At 50.6% G+C, this 22,097-nt stretch overlaps 1 protein-coding gene across 7 annotated transcripts in view; it reads right to left on the bottom strand.

Moving 5' to 3' along the window:
* The window catches only part of VWA2 (von Willebrand factor A domain containing 2), a 48,043-nt gene that overhangs the window by 7,650 nt on the left and 18,296 nt on the right, over positions 1-22,097 (bottom strand). For all 7 annotated transcript variants that reach the window (XM_032312336.1, XM_032312337.1, XM_032312334.1 and 4 more), the window contains 5 exons: positions 19,027-19,136; positions 9,901-10,095; positions 5,401-5,534; positions 4,720-4,852; positions 2,116-2,171 (listed from right to left, as the gene is read on the bottom strand). In XM_032312336.1, the coding sequence (XP_032168227.1) occupies positions 2,116-2,171; positions 4,720-4,852; positions 5,401-5,534; positions 9,901-10,095; positions 19,027-19,136 (628 nt within the window). The remainder of the gene's footprint in view (positions 1-2,115; positions 2,172-4,719; positions 4,853-5,400; positions 5,535-9,900; positions 10,096-19,026; positions 19,137-22,097) is intronic.

The following is a 22,097-nucleotide window of genomic DNA, read 5'->3' as shown; positions in this document are numbered from 1 at the left end:
GGCTCCTTAAGTTTAAATGAGGTCATAGGATGGGCTCTAACCCAGTCTGACTTAGAAGAAGAGGGAGAGACCCCAGCAAGGTGCACAGAAGGAAAGCCACGTGAGGATCCCAGGAGCAGACAACCATCGTAAGCCAAGCAGAGAGGCCTCAGAAGAAAAAGAACCTGCCGACTCCTTGATCTTGTCCAGAACTGTGAGAAAGTAAATTTCTGTTGTTTAAGCCCCCAGTCTGTGGTACTTGGCTCTGGAAGGCCTAGAAAACTGCATGATGGGACTCACCACCCCTGCCTGCCAAGGAGGCCTAGACAAGCTCTGGGTGGCCATGACAATGAACTGGTACTGGACCCAGGCTCCCTAAGGATGAAGATCTCAGTAGCATCACGGCCCCACGCAGGTGTCCTGAGATGCGGGGGGAAACTGCAGTGTGGAAGGTGCTGTTCCCCAAGTTCTCCGTGGTGGTTCTTAACGGCTTCTGCAAGCTGGCACAGCCAAACAGGGAGCCTTTGGCTCCTGGAGCCAACAAATGTGGCCTCTGCTTCCCTGGGCACCTTAATTAGCCAGGGAAAGCCCCAGTATCTTCCACTAAAAAAGATGAGAACTTGTTCCACAGTGTTGCTGTGAGGATTACATGAACTAATCTGCGGAAAGTCTGAGCACAAAGCCTGGCATGTAGCCAACACTCCATAACAGGTAAAGACAATATTTGTTTTTGGATATGAGGTCCAAATGCTAGGCCACAACTCTTTCAAATGGGGTATTTTGCCCAGGGAGCCACAGTTCACGTCTGAAGTGTCCTCTCCGTGATCCTATCTGAGCTTTGCATCCATTACTATAAAATGCAGATAATACCACGCGCCCTCCCTCATAGAGTTTTGGAGAACAGGCAGGAGCTTCATGAATTCGTGTGTCTTATATTCAAAGGGCTTCCTAACTAGCTGTATGGCTACCAGTGGAAGTAGAGATTTCTGGCCTTTCTACATGAAAATGTTGATATATAACTTGGAGATCACGTCACTGAAACCAAAGTGTCTGCTTTTTGAGGATAGGGATTATCGAGGCTCATGGAGAGCACCCGGGCTGCCATTCTGCCCCGGGCGTATCATGGAAATGACCAGGGGCCTCGACAGCAGCACAGACATGGGCCTTTAACTGAGCCGCTCTTCTACGCTAGGCACCCCACTCAGTGCCACACGTGCACAATCTTGTTTCACTGCCCGATGAGTCCTGTAAAGGCCCCCCTCACTTCAGACAGGGGAGCTGGAGCTCAAGGACTAGAAGTCCCGTGAGGACCAGACAGCTAGAAAGGCGAAGATTCGGATGCAGCCCCTGGTCACTGTGGCTCCAAAGCCTTAGGTGCTCAAACCTTAATTTTTGAGCAAAAACAACCGAACTTTCAGTGTCTCCTGCCTTTCAGAAGCCAGCAATGTGAGAACTTGAAAACAGGATGCCGAGCAGATCACCAAGCCCAGGGATAGGACCCAGGAGACATGCTCCCTGCCTCCTCGGGAGAAGCAAATCCATAAGGGACTGATGTCAACATGTTTGAGTGTAATTTCTCTGCTCTCGGGTCAGTGGGGTGCACTGGAGCCCCTGGTGAGGAGCAGGGAGGCCCCCCCAGGGAACAGGTTGAATGATGCCAATACTTCCGTGGGCGTTACCTACTCAATCTTCCCTAGGATCCCACTTATGATGCCCGCTATCATACAGAGCAGGGAAGTGGGTTTTCCAGACACGGGATGACCATTACCCCTGTTTTAGAGAGGGGGAAACTGAGGCTTATGTGTCCGGTCTGGAGTTTGGTGCTGCATGTGAGGCTTTCTACCTGCAAAGCTGGTGCTCAACGCATGCCCTTCTCCGCCTCTTGTCAACGCAAGGGGCGCTGGCTGAGGAAGGCGATTCCAAAGTCTTCAGTCCGTTCTTAGTGAAAACCACTACTGTGCAAAAGAAGACTGAGTGCGGCACAAGTGTGCTCTTCTGCCTCTGAAATGCCTGTCTCTCCACCCCTGAGCTGGTTCCCACCCCGCCCTCTGCCCCAGAAGTGCAAACGCCCCTTCTGAAGCCAGCCAAGTCCCCAGGGCCCAGAAAGAGCTAGAGAATCCAAGAGGCAGACTGTACCTGGGCACGTGGTCCTGTAGCAGGTGGAATGGTGGCTTCGGTACACTCTCTTCCAGCTATAACCCGAGGGAACAATGATGGAGATCAAAAGTTTAACAGGGGGGCACCTGGGTGGCTCAGTGGGTTAAGCTTCTGCCTTTGGCTCAGGTCATGATCCCAGGATCCTGGGATCGAGCCCCGCATCAGGCTCTCTGCTCAGCAGGGAGTCTGCTTCCCCCTCTCTCTCTGCCTGCCTCTCTGCCTACTTGTGATATCTCTCTGTCAAATAAATAAATAAAAATCTTTATTAAAAAAAAAAAAAAGTTTAACAGGAAGGCCAAAACCTGGAAAGTTATTTGAAACACTAAAAGCTGATAGATTACTATGCAGATAGGGGTCAAGAAAGACCACCCTGCTTTCTTTGATTCTACCCCAGCTTTAAGTTGCACACAGAGTGGGGAATGTTTCAAACTACCCAGAATCAATTTTTTAAAAATGTAAATTGGCTATCATGTCAGAATTTGGAAATACTCTGTGTTCAAAACTCTGAACTATGAGAAGAGCTTTCTATTATGAATTCCTTTCCAGGGCTAGCACCAAGGGGGGGTGGAGGGGGAAGCAGTGGGAATTAGACAAGTGGATTCTGGCTGTGCGACACCCCCAGGCTCCCCACCACTGGGGCAGGCTAATTAGGCTCACCTCTAGGGCAGAGTCTTTCCTGGAGCAGAACATCTACTTGGGATAAGAGCCAAGTCAATTACAAAACTCAAGGTGCTAAAATCAGAAGTTTGCCAAGCTGCCAGCTCATTAAAGAGAAATCTCTCTCTCCACATCTCCTCCTAGTAACTTTGTAAAACCACAAGGCCTAGCCCACAAAGCTCTGTGGACGCCCCACGCCACCTCTCCGATCTGCATGGGAAATCGGTATTGTTGGAGCAGGGACTGGCCACAGGACTTTGCCTGGATGTGCACATGGCTCCCTCAGGTCTGGACTCTGTACAAGGCCTTCCTTGCTCTATTTAAAATTACAGCCCTGCTCCCAACCACCACCTCCCCACCCCACCCTGACCCACCCCTTCATTCTTTCTCTCTGTGGCACTCATCACTACCTGATAGTTTGTGTTATGCTTTCGCTGTATTTACTGCTCATGATGGCAGATTTCTTTCTGAGACATTTCATGCCAATTCCCCAGGACGTAGGACGGTGCCGGGCACACAGGAGGCCTTCAGTGTTTCTTGAGTGAGGAGATTGATGATGAGCTCCTCTGTGCAAGCATCATTCCAGAAACTTGCAGGATTAGTGAACTCATATGAACGCTCTACCTGCTCCCCACAACCCCCTGCAGTGGTACGGTTATTAGCCCCCTTTCAAATGTAGAAGGGGGTGGGTAGGAGGTTCCCAGCTCATTAGTGGTTGGAATGAAAAGTTCAGCAGTCTGACTCCAGAATCTTGAGTACAAAGCCACAAAGTGGGTCCTACCCACCAGCCTCTCCCGGGGCTCCCAACTCTGAAAGCCTCTGCCTAGCGCGCCACTGGGTTCCCATATCTTTCCAAAGTGTTCCAGCAACCCCTTCTCCATGATGTCCTGGGGAGGACAGGCCCCATCCTAGCACCTGAGACACCTGACAGCAGTCACTAGTCCTCTTGTCCAAAGCCCCCTCTGGACCATGAGCGTCCTGGGGGCAGTGTCTGTGCTGGTCTGCTCCCTGCATGCTGCTTGACTCACAGCAGACACTCAGAACATGTTCAGGGAGAAACAAAGAACTGTCTCCTTTCACTTGAAAGCTTGGGTTCTGAAGAGGGCCTCTAGTGGCCTCTGACATGGCCCCATTTCTTTGGACCCATGTACAGGGCATGGCCCTTCCCTGCCAAGACAGTCCTTGGACTCTCCCTCAGCCCAGCATGATAGCTCATGGGTTTTCAGCCAACCCATTTCATTGCTGTGTCTCCTGAGCTCATCCCTGAGGGCAGGCCAAGGGGCAAAGACGCAGTGGGTTCAAACGTCACCCCTGGATCTCCAGGAAAGGCAGAAATGTGGGATTGCCAGGTGCTGACCTGCTGTCCTGTAGGAAGTCTGGATAAAAGGCCAAGGGCCAGTCCAGGAGTTTTTGAGAAAATGGCTAACCACAGAGCAGCAGAGACTCTAGAATGCCCAGGCTCCAGATCTGACAAATATTGCATCTCCCATGGCCTCCACAACTAGAATTCATCCAAGACCTTAAACCTCCTGCCTCACTTGGTCCCATAAATATGGAAACGGGTATTCAGAGGAACCAAATTACCAGATCACCATCCCAAATCCAGACCATGGCCCTAGTGGACTAACTTTGAGTTATGAGCCTTCCAGAAGAGCTGTGACCCTGTCACCCTCACTCACTCTGGGCACCTGGGTAGTGTGTCTATAAGACCCTGCCACTGTGTAGCTATGACCCTCGCTATGATGCCCCCCGGACCCCACAACTCTGTCCCTATCTCCCCCCCACCAGGCATTCTCTGATCCCTGTCACTCTCCTTGGCCAAGACCCCAAACAGCTGTTCTCTTTGCACTCAGCCCTCAGCTTTGGGGGCCTCCTTCTCCACCCAGACGTGTCTTCGGGCTCAGACCCCAGACCATGTGGACAAACCTGGAGAAGGGACAGACTGCCGCCAGCACGGCCTTGCTTCCGCGCGATCCTCTCCAGCACCGGGCACTGCCCACCAGCTCCCTGACCGTCTCCAGCGTCTTGTGTTCACAGGGGTGAGGCTGGACCTCGCAGTCTGTGTCCGCAGGGCACACGGATGGAGAAGACACGGTTACACTTCCTTCCCCCCGCCGTGGTTCCATCACCCTCAACCCGGGCCACCCTCTGCCTCTCGCAGGGGCCAGTCTCTAAGCATTCTCCGCACACTGCTTTCACACCCTTGTGCCCGTGTGCTCCTTTCACACGGCGTGCTCCTGGGTAGACCCTGACGACAGCAACCGGGCGTGCAGAGACCTCACCCCAGCTCAATCTGACCATGCCGGGGAGCTGACCGGCTCTTCCCCCCTGAGGAGGGGGGACAGGCACAGGGACCCCCTAGATCTGGGCCCCAAGCCCTGGCCTCCTCTACCCCATGGAGACAAGCTCAGGGTTCCTGGCCAAGAGAGGCCACCGGGTCTGACACAGGGAGAGAGAGCAGAGCACCCCAGCACCAACGCTTCTAGCCCCCTGCCTGGGGAGCCTTCCCCCTGCCTGGGGAGCTGCTTGGCCTCCGGCCTCAGGAACTGTCTCCACCCCACTTTCACGAAGGGCAAGATCGCTGCTTCCCAGCCCGGAAGGCCTTACCTGGAGAGGCGGCGGTGCAGAGAGCAGACGCGCTGAGGGCGCTCAGGAGACCGTTGGTGGCGTCCTCCACCTGCTCGGCCGTGAGCACGTGCCGCTCCCTCGGCTCGCTGGCCAGCGTGTGCAGCTCCTCCCACCTGTCCCCGGGCCCGGCAGAGAAGTCACGGCCTCTCCTCGCCCAGCCCCCACCTTCCTGCCCACCCATCCCCTACACCGTGGGCTCCTCGTGGGCATCAACACGACCCCACGCTCCAGGAGCCGCTCCGCCCGGGGTGCCGGTGAGGTCCAGAAGCGAACCCGAGCGAGACCCCGAGGGCGCCCAAAGCACGGGTCCTAATGTGTGCGCTCCAGAGCCCGCCTGCTTCCTCAGAGGAAGGCCTCCCCCTCGGAACCAGCAGCTCTTCTCAGAGACCCGGTCCTCACGGAGGTCGCGGTCTGGCCGTGTCACCCAGAGCCGAGGAGGAAAAAACGTGACCAGAAAGGAAATGAGGGAAAGTGGCTGTGGGTGGTGGCGAGACGAGAAAACCGAGGCCGGCTCGTGACAGAGAAAAGTCCCGAAGAACGAGAAGCACTCGAAGGCCAGCAACGTGAGGTTGTGTGGAGGAAGGAGCCAGAGGGCACCACTGTTAGGGCCCGGGACAGAAGTGACACGTGGCTTGATAACCCAGGACGTGAAGAGAACGTTAAAGGATGCCGAGAAGCCTTTCTGAGAAGACAGGGTCGTCAGTAATGGGTTTAGCATCTTGCCCGCCAGAAATTCATCCAAAGAGACAAAGGCTTGCCAGTGTGGCCGAAACTTCATTTATCTCTAAAATGTACTGATGTAAAACTCCCCATTCTCCCCAGGACGAGGGCACCCCCTGGCCCGCACAGGGGGGCATCCAGAGGGCAGCCCAGCAGCACATTTTCACCAACGCCAGGGCTGAGAACCATCAGGGAAGGGGCTCGATGAATACTCCCAGGAGGTGAGAGTCAGGTTTTCATGCCCGCAGAGAGCCTCACCCTGTCTACAGCAGCGGCTCTCAAACTTCAGGGGGCATCAGAACCACTGAGGGCCAGGTACACCGCCGAAGGAGGCACCTCGGCCCAGAGTTTTGGAGATTCTGCGGGGTAGGGCCCGACTGTGTGTGTTCCTAACATGTTCTCACTTGCTGGTGCTGCTGGTCCAGGAAACAGACTTTTGAGAACCGCTGGTCGGCTGTGACCCGGCCTTTGACCAGCAGTTGGGGGAGCGGAGCCCGGAGGGCCTGGAAAACCAGCGGGCTTCCTGGGACGGTTGCTGTGTCTGAGCCATGTCCCCTCTCCTGATTCTCGATTCCTCCAAGGGAGGGGTACTCAAAGCATGTCCGTGGGCCGGTGCAGGCCCCCCGCCCTGTTTCACCCTCACCCAGAACCAGACAAGCACAGACACAGAATAAAAATCCTTAGAACCTAGTTGTACAGTGACTTGACAGAGTCCCTTTCGGTCTGCTTGGATCAAATAATCAACATTTGAGCTCCCTGTCTGTTTTTTTATTTTACTTTCCCAGTAGCTCATTTGTATTGTATTTCTCTGAAGTCCCAGGCCACGATGGATTAAAACACAAAACAAGGCAAACTGGACTCCGCCACAGGCCATCTGAGAAGCGCTGCTCCCGCGAGCAGCTGGAGAAGAAAGCCCGGAACGGGCCACAGATGTCCACCGTCTGGGAGGCTCCAGCCTCACGGGCAGAACCGTGACGTTCAAGGTCGTCCGTCCAGTACCGTGTGGGAGGCGTGGGAGGTGAGCCGGGAAGCAACACCCTCATCTCCTCTCTCACCGGGCTTATCTCCTCCTATGTGAGGACACGCGAAGAGTCCTCAATGAGGGCGTCTCACTGCCAGTAACGACAGCATGACGACGGTGCTGGGGACTGTCAGCACCACCACCAGGACGTGGCCCAGCATGTCCCCTTAGCACTGCACAGGCTGGGCCGTGGGAGTCTTCTCTCTCCGCACTCCCCCGGGAGATCTCCAGGTGACAAATGCCGTCCCCAAGGGCAGGGTCTCTGTGCAGCCTCTCCTGAGCCCTGGGCTCCTACACGCAGCTGCTGACTCAGCTTCCCTACTCAGACATCCCGTCCGCCCCTCAGACTTGATCTGGAACAGGACTCCGCTTCCCTGGTTCTTCCCCAGGCTTCCCCATCTCAGGAGACAGCACTCCCTCTCCCTGAGGGGCTCCGGCCAAAATCCTTCCATGTTCCCTTCAGCGGCCACTCATCTCTGCCTTCAGAACAGACCCTCAGTCCAACCATTCGTCAGGGGCTCACAGCGCCCCCTTAATACACACGGCCGTTACCGCTCATGTGAAGAGCTTCCAGAGGCTGCCTGCCTCAATGCCCCTTGTCCCCCAGTACTGCTTCTCCTTTCTCCTTCCACCTCAGCCCGCCCATCTATGCTCTACCTGGCGGGCAGGTAGAGCATCTTCAGGTGTCATCTTCTACAAAAGTTAGCCAACACCGGCCGTTTCCCTGCTCAGAGCCTTCCCAGGGCTACCCAACCTACTCACGATCAAGTCCCAAGTCTTGACTATGACCCACAGAGGCTCTGGACCTGACTCCCACCTACCTCTTCTGCCCCATTTCTTGTAGTCCACCCCTCGTTTGCCGGCTTCCAGACATGCCCTGGTGGACACACTAAGCTAGCTACTGCCTCAGGGCCTTTGTGCTTGCCACATGCCTGCCTACCCTGTTCTTTTTCCTGCTGTCTAGGAGGCTTGCTACTCCTTTGACTCAAGTTTCTCCTCCAAAGTCAACTCCTGACAGACTCCCCTCTCTAAACTAGCTGGGCTCCCTGATTCTCATCGGTCTGTTAACCTTCTCCCTTACTCTTTCTCCTTTGCCTTTTATTTCCACCTGAAATGACATTATTGTTTATTCACTCACTTGTTTATCATCTAGTTCCTTTCCTAGAATGGGAACTCCGTGAAGGCAGGCACCTGGTACTGTCTCTGTATCCCTAAACACTCAAGAATAGTGTCTGGCGTATTTACTGAGAATCAAAAATGTACTAAAATTAATGGGGAGGGTCATCTGGGTGGCTCAGTGGGTTAAAGCCTCTGCCTTCAGCTCAGGTCATGATCTCAGGGTCCTGGGAGTCCTTTCATGTAATACCCCTGACAACGAGGGCCCACGAAGGCACCTCCCATTTTAAGGTTGAGAGCAGTGAGGACGCGTGGGAAGCACATGCCAGCATCTGGGAAGGGGAGCGGCCCGGCCCAGACCCCCACGCTCCCGGCCTCTGGAAGGGGTCTGTGACTTAAGCTAATGAGAAGCCTTTCTTGGATCATTCAACTGGAAGCATGACTCTGCTCTCTCCGGGGTGCAGCTGGGCGCAGCGGGCAGCCACGGGTCCCGGTCCCTCGGGGGGCCAGGCTGAGGGAGCGGCAGATGCGTGTGGAGGACAGAAAAGGATCTTCATGGCTCCTGCTCGCCCCAAGGGACCCCCCCGACCCACCCAGTAAAATGAGAGGAACCCATGACTTCCATTTCTGCCCCAAAGAATTGAGAGTCAAGGAGCGGCGGGGCCAGCTGGTGGGGACGGGGCCGAGAGGCTGTTCACAGAGCAAGTGAAGATGAACGCCGGAGGGCTGGGGTCTCGGTTACAGGACAGCATTCCTGTACTGAGCTTTCAGCAAGTGGACCTTTCTTTCTCTTTCTTTCTTTCTTTTTTAAAGATTTTACTTATTCATTTGACAGAAGAGATCACAGGTAGGCAGAGAGGCAGGCAGAGAGAGAGGAGGAAGCAGGCTCCCTGCTGAGCAGAGAGCCCGATGTGGGGCCCCATCCCAGGACTACAGGATCATGACCTGAGCCAAAGGCAGAGGCTTTACCCACTGAGCCACCCGGGGCCCCGCCAGCAGACGTTTTGAAAGTCATGATCATCTTCCAAAAGGCTTTCCTTGTGTGAAAAATGAACATTTGGATTATCAGAACTCTTGAAGTATCAGAAAAAAATTTTCAGTTCAACCAAGATAAAATGAATTTTTCTACACTCAGAAACATCCAGGGTCTGTCTGCTCCACTCACATTACAAACGGAATTCAAGGCAGCGCAGCTGGCTCAGCGTCTTCCATTGCTTCCAAGCTCCGAACCTTTCACTGGGTATTTTGAGGATAATGAGGAGACTACTGGGTTTGAAGATATTCTTAATGCCCCATCACAAAGTGAACGAATGGGACAGCCACACTTGATGGTGGAATATAAACTCAGTTTACGGTCCTCTGTTGTGTTGTTCATGAAAACAGAGGCGCTGCGTGTTGTTTATAGAAAAAAAAAGAATTGAGACTCAAGTTTCCGGCGCTGACAACCCCGTCCTCGGACTAAATCAGAGGCCACACACGCTCCCAGACTTGGCGTTCCCTGCACAGGCACAACATACAGAGCGAGGAAAAGACAGAGCCCAGGAAGGACCAGGGCAGTCTGGCCGGACCCCTTCCTGTCCCGTGGCTGTGAAGTGTCTCCACAGCGTCCCGGGGGCTCTTACCTCGGAAACCGGACCCCGACGGCAAATATGGTGATGCGTCTTTCCTTCAGCTGCTTGGCAGGCAGCGCCACGTGCCCTTGGGACCGCCCGTCAGTGACGACCACAAGGATCTGGGGCACAGAGGCGTTCCGGCCGCCGGGGAAGCCTTGGCGCAGAAGGTATTTCAGGGCCAGGCCTGTCTCTGTGCGCCCTCCTCTGAGCTCACACAGGGGGAGAAAGCAAAGACGAGTCAGTCACCCACGGACAGGAGGCCGGACGACCCCCTGCAACAAGGGGCTTCTCGGTTGTTGGTGACCGTCGCGCTGTCCCGCCTCCAGTGACAGCTCGGGGGCTGACAACCCTCATCGTGCGCGTGTCTAACACCCACCTCCCGCCTCCCCCCATCTGTGTCATCCCCTTCTTGCTATGGCTCAGCGTCTCCTTAGGGGCAGTGCAGGGGGAGGGTAAGCAGGTCACTGAGCTGAAGAAAACCGTGTGCATCTGTGAGGGCGAAGGGCAGGGTTTTGATCTGAAGGTCGGAGGTGGGGGGCGGGGGTCATGTCTATGATCAGGTCTTCCTGGCTCGATTCCAGCTCAGGGTTGGGTGCTGGGAGGCTGAACTGACGGACAACTGGAGGGCAAGGACGTCACAGCGGTCCCACCTCGTCCCAGCCCCGTTTGAGGGACAGTCCACTGAGCTTGGAATGAAATCTTACAGTAGGAGGCTCCCGCAGGCGTCCTCAGGAGGAGAACCGCCAGCTCTCGGAGTCAAGTGGGCAGAACATGGTGATTCCCTACAGTGGGTTTTAGGCCAAACCTTTCAGTGGGTGGAAACACATCCCACATGGAAAACAAGGTCAAGGCTGATGGAATCACTGTACACACAGAAAAAACCATGAGACCGTCATTCTGAACTGCCTATCGCAGAGCGAAGATCTGGCGTACTTGGTTATTCTCAGGCTACACTGAGTGTCAGTGAAGGCGATGTCTGCCTCGCAGAGGGCCCTACAGTGATTCTTCTAATGTGCAAACATCTAACTGACAGGAGGTGTGTGAATGCCTATGTGTGTGAATGTGTGTATACTTTTTAAACATAACACTGCAAATGCTCAGTTCTCATGTAAGCCTGACGTGGTCCTCCTCCCTGGGCATCTGTCCTGCTCTGTTCTCCTCCAAGTTGCTCCTTAGAGATCCATCCAGGCTCCTTGCATTTTGTGGTTTCCCCCTTCCTCACCATCCTCAAAGTCCTCTCCATTCAGCAGAGATGAGGGAAGAGCAAGGAGTGTGCTTGGAAGGATTTATGGCCCAGGCCCAGAATGTTCTTCACTTCTACTGCTTTTTGTCGAAAGTGCGCCCTTAAAGGGCAATTCTCTCCGCAGGGCTCCATAAAGTTAGCAAATGTCAGCAAGAGTGGAGAGCTCCTAGAACGAAGACTCTGTCTACCAGAGATCAGCATCTGCATCAGTAACAATGCCAGTTTTCAGCCCACAGGTGTTTACCGTGGACTCTCTAAAAGCAAGATAGTGAGAGGGAGACCAGGAAGCATAACACGATCCCAGCCCGCAACGAACTGCCCGTCTAAGCCGAAGAAAGAGGACTGGCCAGCAAATACAAATTACCAGTGAAAGGATGACAATGAACAAGAGTTCTGAGGGGGGCTTCGCTGAGGGGAGGAGTTGGGAACAGGCTCCAGCAGGGAAAGTGTCTGATGGGGTCTTGGTGGGTCTATGGATTAGGAGGGGGAAGGTCCACTCCAATCCGGAGAAAGTGTGTAAGCAAAGACACTGGGGAACACCACCGGCTATGTCCTGAGGCTGGTAAGCAGAGCCTGGCCTGAGCAAGGGGCTTATCCAAGGGGAAGAGAACACACCAAGTGCCCCCAACCCTCCTCACACTCTGCTGGTCTGCCTACGAGACACTGAAGACAACCAACGCGAGATGATTGGAGAGATGAAGTGAGTTTTTAATGAAACAAAATTAAGAGCAGACTGATAGAGTTGAGAAGTGGAGAAAGCTAATGAAAGAAAGATTGAAAAAGATCACTTCGCTTCCTAGCAGCCAGAGTGAAAAGAACAGGGCTGAGCTGAGTAATTCTTTGATTTTCGAGAAGACTACTACCTTTACCAAAGCCCGTGTGTCTGTGAAGAGCCTTCCTCTAAGGTCCCTGGACAGACAAACTGTTTCCTGTTTCTAAAAGACAATACGAGCACCAAGTTTCTCCTTCAGGCCAAGTATCTCACTTACTCCTCTTACTGAAGTAATTCTCCAACTCTGGTAAAATGTGCTAATATTACCCTCACTTAACAGACGAGGAAACTCCAGCCCAAAGAACAGTAATGCTAACTGCTAATATTTCCAGAGCACTTCTCATGAGGCAGGCATGGCTGTGTGTGTGTGTGGGCAGATGCTAAGCTCCGATAATTCTCACCATAGCTCCCTGAGATACGGAAGTTCAGGGAAAGGCCTTATTAAAAGTCACACAGCTCATGAACGTGGAGGCAGGACTTGAACCCTGGACCCTCCACCTCCAGAACCTGAGTTCTTAGCCATAACATTATACAGTCATTCAAGTCATCTGCCTCTGACCCAGCTAGCTGGAGGTTAAACAGTCAGACTGATTCCAAAGTCAGTGGTCTTTCTCTCGCCAGGGGTTGACAAATTACAACCTGTGGGCCAAATCTAGTCTGCCAAGTTTTACAGATAAAATTTTACTGGGAAACAGACATGCCCCTTCATTTATGTATTGTCTATGCAATACATAAATGATGGCAGGCCAAGCCTGAAGTATTTCCTCTATGGCTCTTCACTGAAAAAGTCTGCTGACCCTTGCTCTAGGCTGTTCTACCTAAATGGTCCCAATGCTCTCTGTTTACCAAAAGCCAAGGTGCCCCCATGCCACAGAGCTCCCTGGGCCTTCACGCTCCTGGCAGTGTGCCCCCAAGCCTCCTAGCTGTGGTTAGAGAGAACTCAAATGTCAAAGACGTGGGAGCTCAGGCTTCCCACTGCCCTGGCCTGGGGGGAGCGTCTGCCCTTCGTATCACTCAGCATATGAATAGCCATGCAGCCCGTCCCCTCCACTTCTGCTCCCTAACCTGCCTCCCCCCCACCCCCGAACTCTCCACAGGTCAGGTGAGATTCCTAAAGACATCTGAACTCTGGGAAATGAGGAAAAGTCCTCCCACCTCTGCGTTCCTGTGCAGCATTTCTAACTCAGAGTCTGTTCTGAGCTCAGGGTCTGGCTCCAGACAACGGAGGTCCCAGGCCAGAGTCTCTCCAGAATTTTTCCAATTCCTCTCGGTGAGACTAAACCAGACCGGAAGCGAAGGCTCACAGACTGACTACTGTCTCGGGAAGTTGTGACTGAAGGGCACGGACCTTTCCTGACAGGGGTGGGGTGTGGTTCCAGATTCTAAACATTTTGCCACTCATGTGGGTTAAGAACATGGGCTCTACAACAGACCCATGAAAAGTGTTCCACATCACTCGGCATTAGGGAAATACAAATCAATACCACAGTGAGATACCACCTCACACCAGTGAGAATGGCTAAAATTAACAAGTCAGGAAATGACAGATGCTGGTGAGGATGTAGAGAAAGGGGAACCCTCCTACACTGTTGGTGTGAATGCAAGTTGGTGCAGCCACTCTGGAAAACAGCATGAGGGCTCCTCAAAAAGTTGAAAATAGAGCTACCCCACTACCCAGCAATCGCCTACTGGGTATTTACTCTAAAGATACAAATGTATTGATCCCAAGGAGCACATGCATCTGAATGTTTATAGCAGCAATGTCTACAATAGCCAAACCATGGAAAGAACCTAGATGTCCATCAACAGATGAAGGGAAAAAGAAGATGTGGTATATACATATAATGGAATACTATGCAGCCATCAAAGAAATACAATCTGGCTATTTGCAATGACGTGGATGGAACTAGAGGGTATTATGCTGAGTGAAAGAAGTCAACCAGAAAAAGACAATTATCCCTGATATGAGGAATTTGAGCGGCAGGGAAGAGGGGTTTTGGGGGGTAGGCAAGGAAAAAATGAAACAAGATGAGATCAGGAGGGAGACAAACCATAAGAGATCTTAAACTGAGGGTTGCTGGGGCGCCTGGGTGGCTCAGTGGGTTAAGCCGCTGCCTTCGGCTCAGGTCATGATCTCAGGGTCCTGGGATCGAGTCCCGCATCGGGCTCTCTGCTCAGCAGGGAGCCTGCTTCCCTCTCTCTCTCTCTCTGCCCGCCTCTCCGTCTACTTGTGGTTTCTCTCTGTCAAATAAATAAAATCTTAAAAAAAAAAAAACAAAAAACTGAGGGTTGCTGGGGGTGGCGGGGGTAGGGATAGGGTGGTTGGGTTATGGACATGGGGGAGGGTATGTGCTATGGTGAGTGCTGTGAAATGTGTAAGCCTGATGATTCACAGACCTGTACCCCTGGGGCAAATAATACATTATACGTTAATAAAAATAATTAAAAATAAAACACGGGCTCTAGAGCTGGTGGGACTCAAATATTCGATCTGAAATTTATTAGCCAAGTAAACTAGAAAGTTACTTAAGTTACTTAACCTGAGACTCAGTTTCCTTCCCTGTTAAAGTAGGGACAGTAATAGTATTGAGGATTAAATGCTACACCCAGTACCTCCTAGTACCTAGTGAGTGTTCCATTAGTGGTAGTTACCATGATAAATTAACTAGCAATCCTATTCCAAGAAGTTTATCTTTTGAGTTAGTCTCAAATTCCAATGAGCTTAAAAATCCCTTGGGATGGGGCACCTGGGTGGCTCAGTGGGTTAAAGCCTCTGCCTTTGGCTCAGGTCATGATCCCAGCCAGGTGTCCTGGGATGGAGCCCCGAGCTCACTTCCCCACCCCCAACCCTGCCCTCTCTCTGCCTGCCTCTTTGCCTGTAAATAAATAAAATCTTTAAAAAAAAAAATCCCTTGACAAAATAAACAAACAAAAAAACTAGAAAAAAAAATCCCTTGGGAGGCAGAATAATGGAGATTCTCAGATCCTATCTCAGAGACTCCAGACTGGTGGTGGCTGTGTGACCAGGCTGGGAATCTGTGTTTTAAATCGGCTTCCTCTGCCCCAGTGATCACATGGATGCAAGTAATCCATGGAACAGATTCTGAGAAATAATTCATTAGAAAACTCTCTGTAGGTAGAGGAGTTTGATTACAGGTATTTTTTTTTTCTCTTTCTTTAATCAGTAGACAACAACATTGCTCAGAAGCAATGTATATGTATCCTTTTAGAGGAATGACTTAATATACTATGATAGTTTAATTCATTGGGTTATTATATAACCATTAAAAAGGATCAACATGAAAAATAATGCAACTATATCCAAAAAAGACACACCAAATAGTAAGTTGAAAAAGAACAAAATGCCTTGTAATTGCGACTCCTCTAAAAGCTGTGCTTGACCGTTAATGTGGCTTGAAAGATGCCACAGACAGCTACAAAAGGCTCCATGCTAAGGTAAAGAGGTGCTATTTTTGTAGAGCTATCTAAATACAGTAAAACACTGATAAAGCTACAGATGGGGTCCAAAAAAAAAAAAAAAAAAAAGCAGTCCCAGAAAATCAGAGCTGCATTCCTAGGAGATTAGGGAAATGACTGAGGGAGGTTACACAGCCAGCTGGCCAGGAGCTCTGGACATTTGGAGTGGATCTGGCTGGCCATGCTCTATCTGATTTTATGTTATCACAGGGTGCAAAACTGGAAGATTTGATTGCAGTATTTTTAAACTTCTTATTGCAAAGGAGCGATAAAGGATCATCAGGACGGTTCCTTAGCCACCTCAAAACACACTTCAGGGGATCGCTGTGGTCTAAAAAGGCAAGTATTGGGTGGGGGAGGGTTGGGTAGAGCCGTCCCAATCAATCCAGCCTTTAAAATTTCACTGCAGAAAAAGGGTAGAGTCGCAGGGAGGTCATCACTCCCACTCGGCCAACATTCCTCTGTACTGATTAATAACAACATCTTCATGTTTAGTGTCCTCAGCGACCCTGCAACTGTGGCCAAAAAATTAGTTACTGCCTCCTTGCCTTGTTTGCTACCTCTTATAGTCATCCTAGGACACACGAGCACTAACGACACACAGCCGTGCAAGAAGAGCTGACCTTGTGCAGACACATGGAGAAGCTTCTTTCTCCATCCCTCCGGTCCTCACGTGGCACCTTCTCACTGAGTCTCTGGACTTCCTATGCTGTGAATAATACTCTCAAACCCTTCATTATGACTTTCAACACAGATGAGAAGACGTCAACCAACTCTTCAGAGGGTGGGAGAGGAGGGTGGAAAGAGGTGGAAAAGGACAGCTGGGTGGCATCTACTGGACGCGCCACAGACCTCCGTGGCCCTCGCCAAGTCACTGCTCCTCCTCAGCCTCAGCAGTCTCCCGTAAAAGAACAGGCTGGAATAGATCCTGGATGATCTCTTAAGTACCTTTTTGAACCAATTTGCTGCAATTTGCTTAGATTTCAGAAGAGAGCAGGGCCAGATGATGGAATCAGAGTCACCCAAGTTTTGACTTTCAGTTCTAAACTTAAAGCAACAGGTTACTTCTTCTTCTGCCGATGTTAGCATGCATAGAAGGTCTACAAAGATGTTTTTGTAATAAAATGTTATATCAGGGGGTGCCTGGGTGGCTCAGTGGGTTAAAGCCTCTGCCTTCGGCTCAGGTCATGATTCCAGGGTCCTGGGATCGAGCCCCACATCGGGCTCTCTGCTGGTGGGGAGCCTGCTTCCCCCTCTCTCTGTCTCTGCCTGAGTCTCTGCCTACTTGTGACTTCTGTCAGATAAATAAATTAAAAAATAATGTTATATCAGTCATGATATACTTCAAATACCATAAAATTCACCCTTTTAAAAGTATATAATTCCCTGTTTTTTTAGTTTATTCACAGAGTTGGGCAAACATCCCCACTAAGTCCAAAACATTTCATCGCCCCCAAAAGCAGCCCTACACCCATTAGTAATCACTCCTTATCCCCACTCCTCGCCACCTGTGGTAGTGACTAATCTGCTTCTGTCTCTGCTTCTGTTCCAGACATTTCATATAAATGAGAACCCTATTCTCAAGGTTCTCAACCCTATTCTCAACCCTATCATGCTGGAGCATGAATCACGGCCTCCTTCCTTTTTACGGCTGAATAATATATTCCATTGTTTGGTAGACCACATTTGGTTTATCTGTTCATTCACTAGACATTTGTGTTGTTTCCATTTTTTGGCAATTCTAAACAATGGTACTCTGAACATGAGTAGGCAAGTTTTTCGAGGGTCATACATTTTCAGTTTGTTGGGAATAGAGTCGTTGGGTCATATGGTAAATCTGTGTTTACCGGCCAGACTCGTTCCAAAGCTGCTGCACCATTTTACAACCCTACCAGCGGTGCATGAGGGTTCCAGTTTCTCCACGTCCCTGCCAACACTTGCTACCGTCTGCCATTTATCTTAGCCTCGCTAATGGGTGTGAGGTGGTGGTTCATTACAGTTTTAGATCGCATTTCCTTAATGGCTAAGGACACTGAGCATCTTCTCAAGTGCTTAATAATCATTTACATATCATCTCCGGAGAACTGTCTGTTTATAAGGTTTCTTGTTGGGATGATGAAAATGGTCCAAAATTAGATTATAGCAATGGTTGTGTAACTCTGGAAAATACACTCAAAATCACTGAATTGTCCGTATTAAGTGTGTGGACTTTATGATATTTAAATTAAATGTCAATAAGGTGTTTTTAAAAGGCTAATGTGCATAATAATCACAGGGCAGGGGGTAGTAGGAGAGATCTTTAAAAGGGACAGATCCTAAGTATCTAGTATCCAAGTATCCTAAGCCCAAAAAGGGAATCAGTAGGTCTGGGAGGAAACCAAGGCACCTGCATTTTGACACACTCCCTGGCCAAAGACCTCACTTTAACAAGGGCTGTGCCAGGTATCAGAGCTGAGGACTGCTTCTCTATAAGAAACCATTTTTGGAGGCCTCAAGGATAGAAGGCTCCAAGGGAACTAGGAAAGACCAGGGCACACTAATGTTGTTTTTAACAAACATTTCAATGTGCTCTTTTCTTTTCCCTTGTATTTCTTTGCATTTCACTTGCCTCTCATTCCGTTCAGGGCACCCCTGGGCTGCGGTAAATAACCTGGGATGAAGTCACTGGGGGGTTCCTGGGGCCTATAGGGCCCCCATTGCTCCTGCCATGCCCAGTGTGAGGGTGCAGGATTCTTGGGGACACTGGCAGATGTACAGAGGCCCATGACTGGGAAAAGGGCCACGGAGTCTAGGGCTTTTGCAATTGCCGTTGGTGGCGAGCTATAAAGGGCTGGGACCTCAGCTGTCAGTGGCACGCCAGTGGGCACACGTCCCAAGGGGCAGCAGATACCACAGAGGATCCAGAGAGGAAGGAAAGGCATTCTTTGGTGTGGGTTTGTGAATGCGTGTGTGTAGCATGAGTATATAACACACTTTCATACACATAGGGCTAGATGTGTGCATATAATATACATGTATATAAAACATACACCAGATAGATGCGTATTTACATATGCATATTTGCATATACACACATCAGTTGACTTGTATCATGAATAATGTTACGACCCCACTACATACATAATTTATGGGGCGTGTGTGTGTAGGAGCTCTCAAAACCAGAGTCACACTGGAGGACAAGCAACATAAATAGCTATTCAGAAATTTTTAAAGCATTCTTAATGACAGAGCGACACCAGCTCTTTCTAGAAGACAAAAAACGAGGCTTCTCTCAGCAACCTTCCCAGCTGACAGGGGTGCCCAGGGAAAGAACGGGGAGAAAGAGCCAGTGTTCTTCCCACCACCTCACGCTCTTGACCCACCTCGACCTTCACCAGCTACTGAGTCCCAGGTTAACTGACTACTCCACACAACAGAAGCAAAAAGACTTCCTTTTTTACCTTGCACTTTTAAGCTCCCAGCCAGGACGCTGTTACGTAATAATGAGGAGCAGTCCTGAGAGGGGATTCTCATTACGGACTGTGCATCGCTGGTTCTGGAAGCCAAACCACAGCCCGCTCTCGGGCCAATCACACCCTTCGAGGGAGAGATTTTAAGGGCGGCTGGCTGCGTCCTAACCCCGGCGGCATCTCATCATACATACTTGAAGACCATCCTCTTGATTTTTGCCTTCACTTCCTGTTGCGACGAAAGGGCATCCAAGGGGAATTCCAGACGCGGAGCGGAACTGAACTGCATCGCCCCCACTCTGACCTGCCGTAGGAGACAGAGGGCCCAGGGGTCTGAGAACAAGGTCAAGTCACAAACATTCCTAAGGGAAAAGAAGGGACCAGAAAGGTGAATGACCCTGCCTCCCGCCCACTCAACAACTACCAGTGCCAGGGCTTTCTCCAGTGTCCCTAAAAAAGGTTCCGAAGACCAGGAGGAGCATCTGGAAGGAAACAGGGAGTCGGCCCGCGTGCCGTGCGGACAACCACCAGTTCAAACTTCTCAGCCCACGTTCCGGCAGCCCTCCGGCCTGGGCTGTCAGCATCTCTAGGGCAGGGTCTCTGGTCACATGTCCAAAGGCCTCCCAGGAGCAGGCACTGTTTTTAGCAATCTCACGCGTTATTTCATTGAACTCACCCAGGTGCCATCAATACGCAGGTGGCTGCTGGAGGAACTGAGCTGCAGAGAGGACACAGGTCTGGCCCAGGGCTAGTGAGAGGGGGACACTGGGCAGTTGGACCCTCCTAATGTGCCTCCAGCCCTCGCTAAGCCTCAGCCACGAGGCTTGCCCTCTCAGCCAGCACGGGCTTGCAGCAGAATGCACCCGGGGTGCCACAGCCACCACACATGCATCCTTGGGGTGGGGGGATGGGCAGGGGGCAGTCGCCACACTGGGGAAAGGCCAGCTCTCAGAACGGAGTCACCCTGGAGGACAAGCAACACTGAAGCTGAAGTGACCCTGCAGGCGAAGGAGCCAGAGCCATGGGTGATGCCAGACGGACTCTGCAGCCTCGCTCCGGAGGCCGCTGGAGAAACGCCAACGCCTTCCAAAACCAGAGAAGGGAAACTGAATAAAGTCATTTCTGGGCTCTGAGGACGCCAGTCAGTCTTGAGCAAAAAAGGCTATACGCGTTTAGGCCTCCTCTCGAGGGCCCACGCCCTGAACCCAGTCACTGGCTCTCTAAAGCCCCTCAAGAAACTTCGTTCTCAGCTACTACTCTATCACCTGTCCCCAGTTCTGGCCAAGATTGCAAACAGGCCGTCTGATTCATATTTAAGCAACCAGACTGCCTTTTACCTACTACCTGAATTCCTGCACTGCCAATCCCGGAGCAGGCCTGGTGCTCTGGGGACCATCAAAGCACTCCGCCCCAGCAGGCCAGCTGCACCTGCTCCCAGCGAGCACAGCCCAAAGGATCTTGGTTCAACAGGGAGTTCTAGGGAGGCACTCATAAGCATCTACGGGAGGAAGAAATTTAAGTCTTGGGTGGGCATGTGTGGGAGGTAGACGCTGGAAAACAGCAGCAGAGAAGCTCAGGAGATTCTGAGGAACAAAATCCTTTGGAAATCTCCCTGGAAATTAGCTTGGGTTCAAGCGCCATCTCCAACTAGTGGGGAAGAGATGGTCCAGAGAAACTGGGACAACTGAACAGCCACCTACAAAACAGAGCATCAGTCACGAACGGAGTCAGGATCTACATGTGAAAAAATGTAACTGTGAAAGTTCTGGAAGGAAACTAGAGAGAATTTCTTCATAACTTCGAAGTGGAAAATGACCTTCCTATGCCTTGAAATCCAGAAGCCATAAAGGAAAAGGCTGATAAATCTGACTGCATAAGGAAAAGTTCTGCAGGGCAAAACATGCCATCATGCAATAAAAAATGAAGACAAATGGAAAATTAGTTTGAAACTCAAGTCAGAGGCACAGGGTTAGTTCTCCCAATATGTAAAAAGTGCCTAGGAATTGACATGTTAAAGACCAACAACACATTAGTAGAAATGGGCAAAGTATATGAATAGGGATTGCACAGGAAACACGAATGTCTCTTTAGTATGAGAGAAGATGCTTAACTGTACCACATGGAGATGTTGCAAAAAGCTAAATACAATGTTTGCAAAGGAAACTAGCAAGTCTCAAACATTGCTGGTAAGAACATAAATGTTACTACATCCATGGAGGGAAATTTGTCAATATTTATTGGAAGTTACAACTGCAGGGAAGTCTGGGTGGCTCAGTCAGATAAGCTCAGGTCAGGTCATCATGACTTTGGCTCAGGTCATGATCCCAGGGTCCTGGGACACAGCCCAGCAACAGGCTCCCTGTTCAGTGGGAAGTCTGCTTCTCCCTCTGCCCCTTGCCCCACTCGGGCTCTCTCTCACTCATTCCCTCTCTCTCAAATAAATAATCTTTTAAAAAAAGTTACAAAGTTACAATTACATAGGGCTACTTGGAATTCATCCTGCAAATATACTTATGTGTGAAATAATGGATTTACAGGCTCACCATGTATTTGTAATATCAAATGTCCATCAGTAGGGGATTGGTTAATTAAACCTCAGGATATCCTTATGACAGAATGTTAAATAGCTGTAAAAAATAATATAGATCTATATTAATGCCTATGTTACTTATATACTTAGATATGGAAAGACTTCCAAGATACACCGTGAAGAGAAAAAGGCAAGGGATAGAACAGTGAATATAGCATGGTACACTTCAACTGCTTGTGTTTGGAGAAGTGATTCTGGAAGGATGCTCAAGAAAGCTGATAGGGACAGGCGCCTGGGGGGCACAGTCGGTTACATGTCCGACTCTTGGTTTCAGCTCTGGTCGTGATCTCAGGGTTGTGGGATCGGGCCCAGCGTGGGGCAGCACACTCAGCATGGAGTCTGCTTGAGACTCTCTCTCCCTCTGCCCCTCCCAACTATGCCTGCACGCATGTTCTCTCTCAAATCAATCAATCAATCTTCTTTTAAAAAAAAAAAAGCAAGCAGGTAGGAAAACTGGGCAGATGCAAAATATATGAGCAGGAGGGAAACTAGGCATTGACTGCATTTTAATTGAACCATGTGAATGGATTATTTAGTTAAAAAAAAACTCCCTGGAGACCAGCAGCTGGGTGTATTTACTTGAATTAAACAGGAAGGATACAACTTCAAAACAAAACAAGATAGAAATAACTTGAGTCAGTGGTTAAGACATTTAATGTAATTGGTGGTTTGGGA

This window comes from Mustela erminea, chromosome 14 (genome assembly GCF_009829155.1).
Source record: "Mustela erminea isolate mMusErm1 chromosome 14, mMusErm1.Pri, whole genome shotgun sequence".
Taxonomy (NCBI): Eukaryota; Metazoa; Chordata; class Mammalia; order Carnivora; family Mustelidae; genus Mustela; species Mustela erminea.
Note: the sequence above shows the minus strand (reverse complement) of the source record. Positions and strands in the feature narration are given on the sequence as shown.